Below are 17,245 nucleotides of genomic sequence, written 5' to 3'. Positions count from 1 at the left end.
GAACCAAGTTTCGAGGAAACGTGTTTTGTGTTGTGATTGGTTGTTATGTAGCATTTGAAATATTATTGGAAGTTTTTGGTGATTCTTTGGGAACCTCAGTGTTGGAAACCATTTACAAGAGGAAATTGAATAAATATTTTGAATTTTTATGGCTAGATGCCGTGTTTTCAAGTGACTATGGTCACTGATAATGGTGGAGTATTCTAGTGGTGATTAATTCGAGGAAATTGGATCGTTATGTGGTGGGACCACTTTCGGATCCGAGTGTTGTGGTGTTTGATACAAGATATTGGACGAGTGCCATTTGTTCTCTATCATGGATACCGTTTATGGAAGACTTGGTGAATGGTGTTTTGTTGTTTGAGTTTAATACATGTAGAGGATTGCTTTGGAGGAATTGAGTGGTCTTAATATTTTGGTGCTATTACTGGTGGTAATGGGCTAAGCTGTGAGATATCGGTTCTGACGACGAGTTTCGGAAGATGCGTTATATGACGTGATCGGCTATGTAAGTGACATTTGGGGACGTGTGTAGTTGCTATTTGTCCGTGTGAATTTCGAGGGCGAAATTTTATAAGGAGGGGAGATTGTAACGTCCCGTATCTCAATTTACCTGTTTACTAGTCATTTGGACGGTAAACGACCTTTACTTTCACTTTTACTTTCGGTTTAGTGCTTTTAGTGGCCCTAAAAATTGACTTTTTGTTCGGGTCAAAATTTGAGAAAATGTTCTTCATGAAAGTTGTAGGGGACGTTAAACCGAGCGCGTACATATGTGGTACGTAAAAATCGGAGCTCGTATGCAAAAGTTATAAGCGAAAATGTGAAAATTACTGTTCATGGTAAGTAGTATATATTTGAATTTTTCACTGTGCCCGGTAACTTTTTCTTTTTCTCTTTCTCTTCCCCCGCGTGTTCTCTCTCTCGTCCCCGAGCTCTTGCTCTCTCTCTCTCACCTCTGCAACTCCGGTTGCTTTCCCTTTCCGGCCACCAAAAAGCGTAAAACCGGTGGCTACGGACTCGTCTCGACCTCCTCTTGGTGCCTGCGGTGATGGCTCATGGCGGCTTGGCCGGAAAATGACGCATCGAGCTGTGGAAGTTTCACTGTAGCAGAAGTGGTCAACGCCAGTTTCTCCCGATTCCGGCCACCTCCGGCGACGAACCATAATCATTTGGAAGCGCCTTGCGATGTAGATGATGCTCCCCAAATATTTTGCAGCGATTTGAAGCGTGGAGGAAGAATTGAAGGTTTGAAATTCTTGCACTATTCACGGTTTCGGGTTCAATGTTTACCTTAATTGTTGAACTAGTTCTAGACGTTTTCTGGCTTAGTCGTAGTTGAATAAAACGTTGGGTCCGTTGAGTAGGTGCTGCTGCCAAAGTTTGGTGGCCAACGGAGCTGGTGGCGGTGGCGGCGGCTAGGGTAGCTTTTTAATTTCTTTTTCTGGCTAGTTAAATTCTATAATTATCATAGAGCTTGTATGTGAAGTTTGGTGAATTTTGGAGGAGTTTGGAATTGTTTGTGAATTTCCGAAGTTTGAAGTTTTGTGATGGAATTGTGGGAAATCCGGCCGTTGGATTTCCCTCGTTTTCATTGTGGAATATGTAGATTGAGGAATTGGTGTTGTGGAAGAGATTTGGGTGGAATTTGAGAAGTATTGGAGATAGAGATTTTTGGGTTTCGTTTAGGTTCGTATTTATTTTATTCGAATTGCCGTTTACGGAAATATAATTGTGTACAGGGCAATGTTGCGAGCTACGGCTAGATGAAGGAACTCGTTTGCGTGGTCGCCCATTAGTACTGTGAGTGGACTTTTATTTTCAAATAAGTGATGCATGCATTTATTTATTAAAGTATGCTTTATTTAATTAACATATTATTTTCCGAGCATATGAATTGATTTTGGAATTTGATTTCAATTTATCTCGTGGATTTGCTTTCAATAATGATTTTCATGAAGTAATTATGATTTATACTGGTTGTGAATTTTGATTATTAATTTGTTATGCTCGGATTCGAATTTATAATTGATGTTGAATTTGGACGAATTATTTTTCCGAGGTGATTTCCGGAATTAATTATATTTCTATTCGTTGTTTTGAGATTTCTGGAAAGCTTTTCGAAATGGGATTTCGATGCAGTTATTTCTTATTTATCTATCGACTTTCGGTTTTGGCATAGGGAATGCCTTGTTGATGATCTAATTATTTTCTTAGCGTGTGGGACACGCTGTTGATTTATACGACGTTTACGAGAATTTCCGGGTACGGTTGGGAATCGTACCCGTGTTTTCTTTATTCGTGGGACATGGGGAAGCCTTAAGGATTTATTGGATTTTATTAGTTTTTACCCGCCATACCTGGGTCGTCATATTTATTGCTAGCTAGCCTATTAGTACTCCTCCCTGCTTACTATGTGTTTGTGGGTGAGTAAGAGCAGAGCATGGGATGCTCCAGAGTGTGGGACACTCCGACCCGAGCCTGGGAGGCTCCCTTCTTTCGTATGGTGAAACTTCTTCCCCATATTTTATCGTTGCTTGACTAGCGGGGCTAGTCCGATTTTCACTGTAGCCAGCGGGGCTGGTCTTATCTTCTTGAGAAACGAGATTTCGGTTTTACGATACATTATTTTCGAATGTTTTGACTAGCGAGGCTAGTCGGTTTATCGTTTTGAAATCCTTGGATTTAAAGCTAAATGTGTTTTACCATTTGTGCATGCATCGAGGTTTTTAATGAAATAAATGTGGGAAAGTATGAAATCCTTTTTCTTTTAAATTGTTTATTTTTGTCCACTCACGCTAACGTTTTTCGTCTACTTTCCCCTGGGCCCTTCGGTTTCTAATGCCCAGTTTGCAGGCGCTATTAGTTGAGGTCGGGCGTACATGGATCGAGGCATAGTTGACGAATAGCTTCCGCGCTTCTTTGTTTGGCTCTGATCTATTGTGGGTTACTATTTTGGGTAGTCCTCTTTAGGGGTGACTCGACCAGTTCTCGGTAGGGTTATCTCTAAGGTGGGCCCCGCAGGGCCACCTCGGATTTCTGGATGAAATTCGGGGCGGGTCCTGTCATTTTTATTATTAAAAAAAAAATGTTGTTCATAAATATTAATGACTGAGATCTGCTGGTTCTCTTGTAATGTCGATGCGTAAAAGAATTTTTCATATTTTGCATGCTATGTTATACAATTTGTTTGGCTCCAAAACTAGTTGGCTTGCAAATTGTCTCTTTTGAGCGTGTGCGCAGGCGTGCCAGCACCGTGGGGTGCAGTCGTCGGGGTAGTCCCTTGACCTGACTTCTTCTTCAAGCGTTGTGGACGAGGAGAGCACCAACCTCGCCACAAGGTTCTTCTCTAGCCTTCCGGAAAATGACTTTCTGCCTTACGGATAAGGACTTTGGGTGTGATCTCTTCGCGTCACCGAATCGATACTTAGTATTGTAGACTAAGCAGAGCAATCACTGGGAAGTTTGGAGAAAGCACGGGTTGCGCTAAAGCGTGACTTTAGCTTCGCTGGGTTGCGAGGGCGTTATCCTTGCTTCGCTGGTAGTAACAGTGGCGGTTGCGCTCGCAGTCGGCTCCTTGGGAGACTGAGACTGGAAGTACGGTCGCCGGGTTGATCTGGTGATGCTGACAGTCGGCTCTTGGAGAGACTAGGACTGGCGGGCGGTCACCGGGTTTCAACGAGGTTGAAGGTTTGCTCCGGGGAGGCTTTGTAATCGCTGGGATTGATTGATTTGAGAGAGGTCCCTTATTCGTCCTTGAAACCTGGTATATATACCTAGGGCTTCGACTGTTCCTTATCATAGAAGGGATATTGATTGAAGTTTCCTATTCAATCCCCACTACCCGACTCCAATAAGGTTTCGTTTTTCTCATGGATCACGGAATGGGTGAAGCTGTAGCCCAAACCCGAGTAGACTTATTTTTGGGCCGCAGGTATCGGCCCGCTGTGCTAAATCCACTAAAGGATCTTGCCAAATCCACTAAAGGATCTTGCCAAAATTACTTTTGGGCTCAAACACAATTAACATACATGACTCCTAGTTAGATGTCAAAATGATCCCAAAATGATAGTGCTTACATTTGAATTGCGGTGGGGAAGGTTGGAAATTCTTATACGGCAACCATAGCAAAATATTAGTAGTCTCTGGCAATGAAAGACCAAGCTTAAAATTTGACGTTTCCATGCAAACTCTACTCTTACCTATTGGCTTTGAAGCCCATTGTCACCAATGATCCAATGTATCGTAAAGCTAGCTCATTTTTCTCTCTCTTTTTTTTTTTTTTTTTTTTTTTTTTTTTTTTTTGAGAATAGCCAGTCATGTGAAAATGCGAAATTTGTGCCCCGATTGTTTTTTCCCCACCTTATAAGCTAAAGAGACTTCCAAAGCTACGATCCAAAAAAAAACAGCTTGCTAAATAGACGACCATAGATTACACCATTGTCGTCACTTGCTATTCATCTTTCTATGGTCATCTATTTCCAGCAAAGTTAAGCAATGGGATATCACGGGATGTCATATCTCCTAGAGAGGTCTCCAAAATCTCTGTCCTCTTTGCGGGAGAGGTCTATAAATTACAAACATATTACTTGCTTCCGTATAAGCATTCCCTCAGTAGCTACAAGCATCCCTCCTCGCACCCACAAAACCTTAGCCCTCTAAAATCTACCATGGCCCCTATTACGATGAGCAACGCTAAGTTGTTTTTAGCTCCCACACTCCTAGCTCATTTGCCAAGCCTCAATTATCTGGGAACATCATCATCTTTTCTGAGGTTTTGTCTATCATGTTCTTGCCCACCCCCAAATGGGATGCCAAACAGAGGTCCCCTGACAGACCAAAATGCTTGGACAATTTTGGAAGGGGAGCCAAATTCCTAGCATAACTGGCTGCCACACTCCTTGGTGCTTTTAGAGGAACACTACGGTCAAAAGCTTTCCATCACTCTGGGTTAGTGACCTTGGAAGGTCGAAATAGCCACGCTTCTTGATGCCTAAAGGTGAGAATCGAACGATTTAAGGTAATCTTATTAACAGCATAATACAAACTTTCTATACAGTAAGGTTTCCTTCAAATTTTTCCCATAGTTCCATCCGCCCAGTCTGGAGCACCAGACCCAGAACTTGTGGCCACGTCAAGCATAGTAGACTGTAGGCAAAAAAATATTCAACACGAGACTTTAACTTGGCTGAAATATTTCACAAGGTAATTACCAAAATACAGCTAAACCTTTCTCCTTGAAATACACCAGAAAATGAGTTTAACAAATCTATATTTCACTCGACAAGGCAAAACAACTCCAGACTCTGGAAAAAATACCCGTACAGACTACGACTCAAAATTATAAAAAGATTGAACTCGATGCTGCATTCAAGAAACCACCCTCACTAGCATATTCGTTTAGGGGCCCTGTTTATGCAACAACGAGCCACTACGACACTTGCATAGTATTTCACGTTAGGACACAGTGATAATCATCCCTGCCGACCAAACGCCATGCCATAATCAAACCGACCCATCTCTTCTTATTTGGTCATAGACTCATAGTAGAGTAAACAGACCGACCCCCCTTGGCACCTCTGACCACAATGGACACCAGACCAAACTGAAACCAGACACATGAGATGCCCCAACCACCCCGACTTGACCTGAACTTGACCCCAACATAACCCATATCAGGAAACTTCTGCTCCTCCATCCAATTGAAAGTTCCTGCATGTATGGAAATCAAAAAAGTAAATAAAAGGAAACCAATCACTCGCCAAACAAAGCAAAATTCAAATGGGTTGCTTACTTCAGCTAAAATTGAATCCACCAGTTGGAACTTGAGGCCCATTCCCTCCAAAGTTAAAGCCTGGCTGAGTACCATCTCCTGCTGGTAATGTCTCGTCTTCGTCCTCCAACCAATATGTCTCAAGAATTTTTACTGCCTTCTCATAGATCTCGTTGTTGTCGTGAGTCTGCAGATTTTCAATCTTTTCCAGACCATCAGCCTCATCAATCAACTGTGCATACAGGTTGGTTCCACTGTTACCCAAACTCTTTTCAGCTTCCCCAACCTTCAAAATGTTCTCCAACCCTTCTAAGCAGACAGTTACTATCCTTGGATCAGGGCATACAAGGAGATCACTTAATGGTTTTATACAGCCTTCAGTCACCAAGATCCTGGCACCACAAGGATGAGTAGAATTAATATGCTACTACTACTAGGAAGTAGGGTAAAAAAAAAAAAAAAAAATTAATAATAATAATAATAATGTGTGAATTACGCACTTAATTTGCTCATGAGTGCCACCAGAAGTAGCATTCGAAATTGCCCAAGCAGCCTCTTTCTTGATCTCAAACTCAGCAGTTTGGAGCAAATTGACAAGAGGGCCAATCAAACCAGCTTCAATTACGTACTGCAACATTTTTGAAAGTAATCAGACAGCTACAAATGATAAATGCTAGTTGAAAGAACATATCTTGGATACACTCGAACGTGTTCAAAAGTGTAGCCACGTACTTAGCATTGAAGAACATAAAACAAGATCTCAGTAAAATATGATGAGCATACAAGAAGATCTCAATTAAATATGAAAAGTTAAAAACTTAGGAAGTAAAAACACTGAGCCCACCAAACATAAAACCCAGACAAATCTAAGAATGCCAGAAAAATCAGAAGCCCCAATACCATACAAGAGAAACATCGCCAAACGATGAGAATCAATACAAACACCTAAATTACAATCATTACCTGTATCTGTTCCCTGTTTCCAGCTGTAATGTTTGAGATAGTCCAGCAAGCTTCTTTCTTGATGCTCTTCTTATGATTATGTGTCAAGAGGCTCAGAAGGCATGGAAGTGCACCATTGGTGATTATACACTGAAGAAAAGGATTGCACAGAAAATCACATTACAATACAGTAGCCGAACAATCACCACAATTCAACCAGCAAGATATCTCTCCAATTATCATCGGTTATACGCAGAATGAAATGTTTGTTTAAAAGGAAATGTGCACCACTGTTTTTCCATATTACTGACTTCTTACCTATCGCACCAAATTAACATGACAGTTGCTTTTAATTTTCATTTAAAGTTTGGATGAACTAGGTACCTTTGACTAGAATCATCACTATATGATTCTAGATACAAGTTGATAAATACAACAAAAGAACAGTAAATAAAAAATAAAAATACAAAATCAAGATCAGGTTACCTGAGTCTGAAGATCATCTCCTGTCACAATATTACCAACAGTGCGAAGTGCAGGAATGAGAACCGCAGGAGATGGATGTCTAGAGCAACAAACAAAAGAAAAAAAAATTAGACAACCAAAATTACATAACACGGACGTAATTGCACATAGTCAATAACATTCAACACTCACAAGAGAAGCTGCACAAGTCGCGGGCAGACACCTGCCTCGATGACTGCTTGAATTTTGTCATTTGTACCATCCGAGAGATATGAGAGTGCCCAGCAGGCATCTGTCAAGACTTCTTCATCATTGGAATGAACTAAACGCTCAAGGGCTGGAAGAGCTGGCTTCACCTGATAATGAAACTCCCAAGTTAATATGACACAAAAGCAATAATCAATCAAGTTTCTTTGGACCCCAAAAAAATGGACAGTAAAAGCCACAAACCTGATCAAACTGAGGCTGCGGCTTGCCCCTGCAAAAGTTCGACAGTGTCCAGGTGGCATTTCTCAGCATTGAAAGCTTTGCATGCTCATTCAACTGAGCCAGCAACGGCATCAAGGCGCCACTACTGAGGACTAGATCACGACATCTTGGAGAATCACCAGCAACATTTCCCAATGCCCAAACAGCCTAAAATTTCAGAAATACATCAAATTCAGCATAAAAAATTCAATCTCTTTGGTAATTCTTAAGAAAGAACAGACAATCCACAACTTCAAAATGAGAAATATTAAGACATATACCTGCTCTCTAACATCATCACTCGGCGAAGCAAGAAGCTTCACGAATATTGGGACTGCCCCGTGATCAATCACCACCCTGGTGTTGTCCGATGTTCCTGACGCTATGTTTGTAAGAGCCCAAGCAGCCTCAAACTGGACATTAGAAAAACCAACAAAATAAGTAACAAAAACACCACCACAAAACCTAAGAGCTGAAGGCATCCACAGCAAAGCACAAACCAGCCGAATCAATAACAACACAGCACAGAATGAAATCCCAACCTGAAGTTGTGGATAATCCTCCCTGACAAGGAACTCAACGAATCGCGGAACAACCCCAGCTTGAATTACTTCCTCAATTGGAGGGCTTCTTTCTACGAAATTCAATTTTTTTTCAACTTCAGTAAGCCATACGAATTTACAATTCAACAACGAACAACAACCAAATCAAGCAGAAAAGCACATGCCAATCTTCGAATCAAGAATCCCTAATCAGGTAACATACCTATAGAAAGTAGTTTCCGAAACTGCGTAGTAGCCTCCAGCTGCAGAGCACTTTCGGAGGACCAAACCCCGGCAACCATCGACGGTAGACTCTCCAACTGCAATCAAATCAAATCAAACCAGTACAAGATTTAACTAATTTTCTCAAAAAAAAAAAAAATAATAATAATTTAAATAAATAAATAAATAAAATCCACAGCCTAACCCTATCGTTCAAAACACTAAATCAAACCCTATCAGTCTCAAAATCGGATCCATACAAAGCCAAGAACAAAGAGATCGGCGATAAAAAGCAGAAGCAAGATCGGTACCTTCTTCTCGAGGTTCGGTGGCTGAACAGAGGCCGGGAATTGCTGAGCTTGAAGACCTTCGCGGCGCTTCTTTAACAAACTCTCCTCCCTCTTGCTCTTCCGGATCTCGACCATGTTGTCCTCTCTCCGGCGACGGCCCTCCTCGGCGTCCACCGCCACCTTGTACCGGTTCCGGCGGACCTCAGTCCTGGCGTTCGGCCTGAGCGACATGTCGTTTTTTTGCTGCTGAAACCCTAACTGGTTGTGCTGTAATCGGCCGGAGACGGAGAGAGGCGTGGAGAAGAAACCCTAGAGATTTTGGAGTCCTGGGAGTATTGGAATGGGAGGGACTGAGAGAAAGAGAGAAGACCGGTTTGTAATTTCGTACGCGCAAGAAACTATTGGGGGTTTGGATCTTTTTCTCCGTTTTCTGGGGGGTGTTTTATAATATAACTGCTGCTTACCTATGGTCCTTTATTTTCAAACTAAAAAGCCCAATAATATTGAAAAAAAAAATTTCTTTTTTTTTTTTTTGGAAAAGGAAAAAAAAAACCAATTTTGAATGTTTGGAAAACCAATAATTTGTTTTTCTAAAAATAAGGGGGAGGGCACCGGCCAACTCATCATTGTCTGTCATTCCTCTAACGAGAATGTAATGTAATCTATGTAAAGTTGTTGATTATTATCTCGTGATTGTTAATTGGCTAGTTCGTCGATATTTGTGGTTATCGGCAGGTGGTGTTCTCTTGTGGCTAGTAGGTTCGTTGGTTGGCCAAATAAAATGAAAAAAAAAAAAAATCATTTTCACGGAGTAGAATCTCCTCAATGAATCAAAATGTTTTGTTGAGGATGATCTTGAGCCCATCCAAGTACGAATATCCATTCTTGTCATTGGTCTAACAATGCGGACATAGGGTGCTCGTGGCTTTGAGGTTGACAGTGTATGGCTGACACTTTTCGATCGGTCAATGAGATCATCGGTCGGCATATGAGATCATTCAATAGGTGATGACTCACGTTTTTAATCGACTAATGTCAACGGTAGGGCTAAGATTTTAAAATGGGATAGTCTAACTGAGATCTTTTAATAATATATAGGCTAATTTTAAAAATTTAGAGTGTGATATTTTCTAATATTTAATTTTTAAACTAAAATTAACCCACTGCAGCCCATGTTTAACTACTAATGTGGTCGAGGGATTAAGGTATTAGTCCAAATTGAACGTCTATCCGATCATTAGAAAAGGAAAAAAAAAATCTAATTACATAACGACCAAATTGCAATTTAAATCCAAAGTTGCAAAACTCATGAACAAAATCGTAAGCTCACTTAAACAAATGGACTAAAACCACCCCTCCTTTGCCCCTTATCTGTAGGTCAACCATTTATGATTTCCATTAATTTTACGAAACAAAATTATTATTCTTATATTTTATAATACGATACAAAATTAAACTATGGTAGTTAGATGTACTTTTCACTGCATTTACGTTAAACAGTTCACTGCATCATTATTAAGGGATTATCAATTAGGTGACCTCATGAGGTCCTGTCCTGATAGTCATCAGGAGTTGGAACCATATTAATGTAGCATGTATAATGGTGGTAACGGTACGTATCTGACATGACATATTATCGTATCAATTAGGTTTAAATCTCTTGCATTCATTACCCAAACAAGTTCAAAGTAGAAGGGAACCAATTAAGTTTACATCTCCTTATAGACCATCATTGGTCTATATATGATTTCAATAAACAAAAGTTACTTTCAGTAACTAGAGAACCAAGAGGGTCAAATTCAAAGATGAAGGGATTGGTTATTTTCAGTTAGTTTAATCTTTTGGCCAGAAGAGAACCGCAGTCATTTCATTTTGTACACAATTTACATTTGTTCCACCAACTTTCAAAAGATGGAGATGAAACTTGTAATAGATCGAGACACAGCAGAAACCAGTCCTTCCTTTCATAAATTGTTAGTGTTTGCTAAAAGCTGCTTGAAGCACAAGTACTGATGGCTGCTCATTCTGGCTTTCTCTGAAAATGGGGTTCTCCCTTGGAATGGTTGTGAGATGAGGTGACCTTGGTGGAGATGCATAGAGTACAGCGGCCTCGAGCACCTCTCGCCTTACATTTTCTTGGTCTTGGGAAATTCTCTCTGCACGCAACGCCGTCAAGTATAATCCGGCAGCAAGAAAAACAGTAGTCAAGGAAAACACTCCTGCTGCAGAGAACACACCTTCTCTGATCACAAGGCAACTGGGTTTTGGCCTAGCCCAGTTTTTCAAATGGCCTGACTCCACGCTAAGGCCAATCAATAGCAAAATCTCCCCAACAGCAAAACAGATCCTAAGTAAGTTAAAGAAATAGTTATTTGATTAACAATGACATATTAGTAAAAACTTCTCTCACCAGACAATCCGGCACGTTATGTAATCAATCTGTTTGAACCATTGATCTAGTGTATCTGATAGTATGACAACATAACATCCATAATGCAAGAAACAGACTAGTTAAGATGATGGGCATGCATACCAAGTTGTGACGAAGAAAATGGCGGCATGCCATTTCAAAGACTTGGCAGAAGCTGAATCATGAGGCTCCCATGTAAGCAAGACTGAAGGTGGGGAGTTGGTAATTGCATACAACATGTATCCATGCTCCACCACCATGATAATTGCCAATCCCAAAAATGCACTGGCTGCACTTAACAAAGGTGTTTTCCCACTACCACTATATATACACTCGTATTTTCCTCCCTTCCCATCTTCATCATTACTGCTGCTCAGCCATGAAACCTACACGAAATCATCAAACGAAAAAAACAATTAGATTTTGTGAATAACAATTCGGAAGGAAAATGTAAATTGACAGAAAGTACTAGTTTCAAACTAGTATAGCACCCGAGAACGAGTGGCTTCAGCAATTAGGCATAGAATGAAGCAAAAGAGGCCACAAAGAATGGTCAAGACAATGAGAAGAAGGCCTGTTTTGCTGCCCAGAGCGGAGCGTGGGCGGCTCGGTGAAAGATCTGCATGTGTGACTGCCTTTGTCTTTGGCATTTTGGAGTCTAAAACTGCTAGAATTCATGCAGAACAGCTCAAGAAGAATTAAGAAGAGGAGAAATAAGGGAATATGGGGTTGAAGTTTTGGACTGGAAAAAGGGGGAGGGAATTGTAGAATTGCTTGGAGCAAAGGTTGCTTAAAAGGATAAAGATTCGAGGGCTCGTAAGCACTTCATTACAAAGTTATGGTTCTCATTTGTTCAAAAACATTATTTTACAAACAGCCATATTTTGTAACTAAAATTGGAGGAAATTTATGATGCCTTTAGTATAATTCTAAAGGTAGTAAAGCCACAGTGTTGCATATCACAGACACATCAGATTAGCATATAATCAACTCCGTAGCAAATGGTATGGAGAATGTTGAGCCTAAAAGACAGACACCTATGCATTTTTCTCTTTTCGAAAAGCCACACACTCAGAAGTGCTTTTTGGAATGAAATGAGGTTGCCAAGAACGTATTAGCGCTAGCTAGCTTTGTTACAAAAGAAAACGAAAAACGATCTTTTGTTTTAATTCCTTTACAACCGAAAAAACCCTAGCTTTTCATTGAATTAATGGATGTCATGGAGGACAACCTTATCATAAAATGGACGATTGTTTATATTCTTCATGACGTTTCATATTCTTTAATTCAAGCCTTGTTTATATTTTTAACATGTTGACAAAGAAAGGCATCAAAAGTCCAAAGCAAGTTCATTAGCTAAAAGGCTAAACATTAGTGAAGAACAAAATCAAAACACAGATGGAATATTGGATGGTGCTATGTCGGTAGGCATTAAGATTTTTTTTCTTTCTTATTTTATTCGATAAGATGTAGTAAGTTTTAGTTGAACTTTCACACATGCTTTTGGTCTTTCTTTTATTGGCCGATCTTGGTAAAAAGTAAAATATAAAGCTTCTGAAGAAAGCTTTGCTTCTTCAAGAAAGTTCTGTTTTCTTATCTACACCACAACAGTACAGAAATTCTTACATATACATACCATTAGCAAAAAGAGAAAGGTGACTGCCTTGTGCATCTTTGTTTTCTTGACATGGAAGAAAGAAAAATCATATTCCATGAGTAGAGAATTGTTGGAGGACATTCCTTATGCAACCTGCAAAGTTGGGCTTATTCGCTACATACAACTTATAGGTTTTATATAAACCATGATATAAACTTGACCACTTGCTATTGTTCGTTTTAGATTCATTCTCTAACAGCCTTATACTGCTCTATATATGTAGTTGATTCCATTACATTTGCTGTTTTTCATCTCAGGAAAATAATGTCTTCTGATAAGGCCATCGCCAGGGGTGTTGAAGCCTGCAGCAGCAACACTGAAACTATGTCTAAAACAACACCGAACACACAGGAAAAGCCTGGTTCCAGTCTGGCAAAAGCACTGGCACAGAGAGCAGTTTTTGGTTCACGTCATGATCATCGTCAGGTCAAGGGGAGAAAACTAGCTGAAAATGGAGTCAAGTTTTCACCGAGCAGACTAAGCAAGGTTTCTTTGTCTAAAGATTCAGTTAAGTGAAGGTCCTGTACACAACATCCACCTTGTGAGTGCAGTCTGTTTAAGAACCAAAATAGAGGATTCTCAGTCTGTCATGTTTAGGTATAGAGAAAGTAAATATGAAAGTTAAGGTGTAATGCTAGAACACTGATCAAGACTGTACAAACTCAATCTGTTTACAATGAAGCCATAATTGAAGAAATTAGAGCACATATTAATCTCCAAACTCCAGTTACATTTGAGATGAAGGGTGTGAACTCAGTATAAGGAGAAAAGTCGCACCACAGTAATGAATAACAAAATATTGACAAAAATGAACATTGAAGAAGTGCTGATTTTCGGCATTTTCCTTTGCTACATAAACTAGTCTATTTCCAATTTTTTACTCTACAAGTTTTCTACAACATCTCAATTCAAAATATCACCTCCCATCACTGGACACTCAGACAGCAGGGGCCAGCACAATGCCGCGTTCGCTTTCTATTACTTTCAACAGTTTCTTTTGGTCTTCTCTCTTTAAGCTTTCCTGAAGAAACAGATTCATGAGAGTTTCCAATTGTAAAACGAACATCTCCATTGTCAACTTCCACCTCCGGTAGAGTCATTAAATCAGGTGGACAATTAGAGGCTCCTACATTTGCCTTACGTGTTGTACTAGGAAGGTCTTTTACACGTGATAATACCACTGCAATTTGCTCATATGCAACATCAAGGCGCTCCTCTGTTTCAACTGATTCAGCAACAAGTGTTGAAGCCATGGACTCCAATAGTTGAATCTTCTCAGACTTGTCTTTAGCAGTCTGAAAGGTGTTAGTGGAAGATGAACTGACACCACACCAGCGGATGGGTAGATATTGGTCTGGAATACGAAAACAATTATTATTTGACAAGACACGAAGAACGTGCCTGCAGAGGATGCCTGTGAACTCGAACTCACAACAGCTACAGCTGATGTGCTCCTGACTTGGAACCCAAATCACTTTGCAGCCTCCATCTGCCTGAGTATGGTGCTGGACCTGGAAACAACTTTCATCTACTGGAAGAGATGCATATTGTGGAGCCAATACAAGTTCCTCTTGAAGTTTTCCAAATGCATGAGGAGTAAGAACAGAGGCAGCATGCGATTCAATTGGTGAACCTGTTTTAAGGCATACTCTCTGCAGCTTCTGTTGCAACTTTTGCTTTGCCCCAGCCCGATCACTATAATTAACAATATCAGCTGCCTGCAAAAGGAGAAGATTTAGCAAGGTAAGTAAAAGAAGGTTAAGCAAACTGGTAACAGAACAAAAGGCCAAACAAGAAAAGTATACGAAAGAACAAGGTTACGCACTTGCTCTACAAAACGATCTAGTTGAGACACTGCACTCAAAAAACGTTGGATGAAAGCATTAATTGAATCTGAGTGACATGTACTTGTCATTCCAGCAAAAAAATAAGGCCTCATATATGCTAAAGCCCAAAACGACCGCAGCGCATATAAGCTGATTACATGCTTATTTGCATGCAGTCCATATCTATCAACCATTTCCGTCCATCTTTCCTCAAAATCCTCTACTGACTGCAGATTGTAGAGTTGATCAAAGTCGGCTTTCCAATCATCATATTGAGACCCAAGAAGTGGAGAAAACCACTCCGAGAACTTTTCAACAATGTACCATATGCAAAAGGCGTGTCTTGTTTGAGGCATGACGACAGCAATAGCTTCTTTCAGCCACATGTTATGGTCAGTTAATATTGTCTGTGGAGTCTTTCCTTTCATGAACCCCCAAAATGTCTGCGCATAAATCAAAAGCGTTAGGAACATACTAAAACCATATGACCAAACAAAGCAAGCAAGAAAAAAAGTCAGAAAACCACAAAGTATGCAAGATATTACAATTTTTTTTTAGGAAAAAAAAAAAAAAACAGAGAAATGTTATTGGTAAACCTTGAACTAAGATTACTAGTCTCATATCTAAATTAAAAATTAAAAATAAAACAGAAAGATTATGATGCTTTTTTCGATCAGGACTATGTAAATAAACTTCTTACCTTCAATGCCCAGAAAAATGACTGCATATTTTCATCCCGCAGAAGCACGCACCCGAAGAAACAAGTCATTCCATGGTTATCCACTCCAAGCCAAATGCCTAGCAGCATATCATAAGCATCCAGACGATAAGTTGTGTCAAAAACCACTGCGTCTCCAAATTCCTCATATAATTGAATAGATGAACCATAAGACCAAGCAATATGCTCCAGCCTATTATGACCATCTATTTTGAAGTCATACTTGAAATGAGGGTTTTCATCTTTCATCTTTTTGCACATTGCTATAAGATCAATGGCATCATTATCTCTATTAACACTTCTAAAAGACTGCAGTAGGTTTCTCACGTCTATCTCTGTAAATGTTAAACAACCTAGTTTAACACCTTTCTCCAGCTCCAACAATCTTAACATTTGTCGCACTGACATCCCAGCTTTTGCATACATGCAAATCCGACTCTTGTCATCTGGAGATATGGAACAGTAGGCATGAAGGAGACTCACTTCATTGGATTTCAAAAGTTCGTGGTTATGGACGTTGCTAAAGCCTGTAATACGCCATTCAGGGACATCAAAGTCTGCCCGCTTGACAATGCGCATATATGCTTGACAACCACAGCGTGACGACTTGCGATTTCTTTGCATCTTTCCATCTTCAGCTGGCTTCATCTGTGGGTATCCACCACGATGACAAGTGAAATCTCTTCTTGTCACTCCCCGGCCAACACCATCCTTGCCTCTAGTACGGTGACGTCTGATCGAAAAACCACATTGTTTTGCAAAACCACAATAAAATTCATAAGCAGCATCTTGGGAAACAAATCTCTGGCCAACAAAGGGAACAAGATTCACAGAAGTCTGTCGCGACAGAATCGAGTCCTCGGCCATTTCCTCTATTGTGCCAGTATCATCTTGAGATAAATCGTCCATCCCCGCACTTGTTCCTTCCGACATTCCTCCTCAGTAGACGAATGGAACTACCCAAAATGTTTCTACTCCAATAACGAATGTGATATAAATGGGAAATTATGCAATGCTGATGGAGATAAGCACACAGAAAATCATAAGCCTAGAAGTGTATGGCAAGAAGCTTAACACAGTAGTCCATTTCTGTTTCTTCCATTTCTTCATATATATATATATATATATATATATAATATATATCTAATCATTAAACAGCTATAATCTCCAGAACCCAGTTCAACATATTAGTACAAATTTTCAAATCACATAGCAGCATAAACATGAGTTTCCAGTCCAATCATCTAAGTAGCAATAAGAATCAATGATCCTGATCCATAAAACAAACTTACTCGGATCTATGATCCGCAACCCATTTGGGTTTCTTCAAACTCTCAGCAATCTCTTCAAATATCAAGCAGAAATTCCCACCAAAGCAACACAAAAATTCATATCCTATGATCTCATCACCAATAACAATATGAATCGAACAAACAAATGGAAAGGAAACTCAATCGATTTAATTTACGAGATTTGACAAGGGTTGGGTTTGTACCTGAAGAGTGGATTTGTAACGGTCGATAAGTAACTGAAAAGGAGAAACAAAGTGGCGGGGAAGAGGTTAAGGAGGGGAGAATAGAGCGCATACCAGGCAGAACGATAACCATTCAAGAGGGACATATGCTATCGTGCGCTTTGGCGATGCATAGCGTTATCGAGCGCATACCGAGGTTTTCGGCCGTTGGATTGGGATGGGCCCGTGATTTGCAGAAGTGCGCCTTACTGATGGCAGCGTACGTTAGAGCAAACCCTAGTTTCCCAATATTTCTGTACGGTATTGTGGACTCGGTTTCGCAAACTTAAGGCCCATATTACCCCTTTTTGTCTAATTTTTTTTTTTTTTTTTCCACTTTTTCCTTTTTATTAGTTTTAAGTATGGGGAAAATATCCATTTATCCATAGCATCCCCAAAAGAATACTTATTTCAAATTT

General features: G+C 40.0%; 3 protein-coding genes and 1 long non-coding RNA gene across 10 annotated transcripts; 1 reads left to right on the top strand and 3 right to left on the bottom strand.

Moving 5' to 3' along the window:
- The first annotated feature begins 972 nt into the window (after positions 1 to 972).
- LOC133708347 (uncharacterized) lies at positions 973 to 3,369 on the top strand. The gene is made up of 3 exons (XR_009845764.1): positions 973 to 1,248; positions 1,743 to 1,803; positions 2,850 to 3,369. It is a non-coding gene; the product is annotated as an uncharacterized LOC133708347 (long non-coding RNA).
- A 1,794-nt stretch (positions 3,370 to 5,163) lies between these two features.
- Positions 5,164 to 9,133, bottom strand: LOC133708710 (importin subunit alpha-1-like). The gene is made up of 11 exons (XM_062134215.1): positions 8,724 to 9,133; positions 8,414 to 8,510; positions 8,191 to 8,282; positions 7,930 to 8,061; positions 7,631 to 7,816; positions 7,373 to 7,536; positions 7,202 to 7,280; positions 6,737 to 6,865; positions 6,274 to 6,401; positions 5,795 to 6,165; positions 5,164 to 5,712 (listed from the first exon to the last, which is right to left on the bottom strand). The coding sequence occupies exons 1-10, from the start codon at positions 8,931 to 8,933 to the stop codon at positions 5,796 to 5,798; spliced, it is 1,587 nt and encodes a 528-aa protein (XP_061990199.1). The 5' UTR covers positions 8,934 to 9,133; the 3' UTR covers positions 5,164 to 5,712; position 5,795.
- A 1,226-nt stretch (positions 9,134 to 10,359) lies between these two features.
- Positions 10,360 to 11,998, bottom strand: LOC133710839 (uncharacterized). The gene is made up of 3 exons (XM_062136982.1): positions 11,604 to 11,998; positions 11,236 to 11,498; positions 10,360 to 11,049 (listed from the first exon to the last, which is right to left on the bottom strand). Exons 1-3 carry the CDS (start codon positions 11,760 to 11,762, stop codon positions 10,677 to 10,679), a joined length of 795 nt encoding a protein of 264 aa, XP_061992966.1. The 5' UTR covers positions 11,763 to 11,998; the 3' UTR covers positions 10,360 to 10,676.
- Positions 11,999 to 13,457: 1,459 nt separating this feature from the next.
- On the bottom strand, positions 13,458 to 17,036 carry LOC133709751 (protein FAR1-RELATED SEQUENCE 11-like). 7 transcript variants are annotated; one of them, XM_062135601.1, is made up of 5 exons: positions 16,809 to 17,036; positions 16,606 to 16,708; positions 15,296 to 16,284; positions 14,595 to 15,038; positions 13,458 to 14,487 (listed from the first exon to the last, which is right to left on the bottom strand). In XM_062135601.1, exons 3-5 carry the CDS (start codon positions 16,244 to 16,246, stop codon positions 13,696 to 13,698), a joined length of 2,187 nt encoding a protein of 728 aa, XP_061991585.1. In that variant the 5' UTR covers positions 16,247 to 16,284; positions 16,606 to 16,708; positions 16,809 to 17,036; the 3' UTR covers positions 13,458 to 13,695. The 7 variants fall into 7 exon arrangements, with proteins under 7 accessions (XP_061991585.1, XP_061991584.1, XP_061991581.1 ...); XM_062135600.1 differs by having other exon boundaries at positions 15,296 to 16,328; positions 16,809 to 17,035; XM_062135597.1 differs by having other exon boundaries at positions 16,606 to 17,036.
- Between the last annotated feature and the right edge of the window lie 209 nt (positions 17,037 to 17,245).

This window comes from Rosa rugosa, chromosome 5, assembly GCF_958449725.1.
Source record: "Rosa rugosa chromosome 5, drRosRugo1.1, whole genome shotgun sequence".
Lineage (NCBI taxonomy): Eukaryota > Viridiplantae > Streptophyta > Magnoliopsida > Rosales > Rosaceae > Rosa > Rosa rugosa.
This window is presented reverse-complemented; position numbering and strand designations above follow the sequence as displayed.

Coding starts and splice junctions, on each gene's coding strand:
- LOC133708710 (XM_062134215.1), bottom strand. CDS start 8,933: ATGTCGCTCAGGCCGAACGCCAGGACTGAGGTCCGCCGGAACCGGTAC. Junction 7,817..7,929: donor GTGATGATGTTAGAGAGCAG/GTATATGTCTTA, acceptor CTGAAATTTTAG/GCTGTTTGGGCATTGGGAAA. Junction 7,537..7,630: donor CGCAGCCTCAGTTTGATCAG/GTTTGTGGCTTT, acceptor TTTCATTATCAG/GTGAAGCCAGCTCTTCCAGC.
- LOC133710839 (XM_062136982.1), bottom strand. CDS start 11,762: ATGCCAAAGACAAAGGCAGTCACACATGCAGATCTTTCACCGAGCCGC. Junction 11,499..11,603: donor CTGAAGCCACTCGTTCTCGG/GTGCTATACTAG, acceptor GATTTCGTGTAG/GTTTCATGGCTGAGCAGCAG. Junction 11,050..11,235: donor ATTTTCTTCGTCACAACTTG/GTATGCATGCCC, acceptor TAACTTACTTAG/GATCTGTTTTGCTGTTGGGG.
- LOC133709751 (XM_062135597.1), bottom strand. CDS start 16,246: ATGTCGGAAGGAACAAGTGCGGGGATGGACGATTTATCTCAAGATGAT. Junction 15,039..15,295: donor CATTTTTCTGGGCATTGAAG/GTAAGAAGTTTA, acceptor ATTTATGCGCAG/ACATTTTGGGGGTTCATGAA. Junction 14,488..14,594: donor TAGATCGTTTTGTAGAGCAA/GTGCGTAACCTT, acceptor CTCCTTTTGCAG/GCAGCTGATATTGTTAATTA.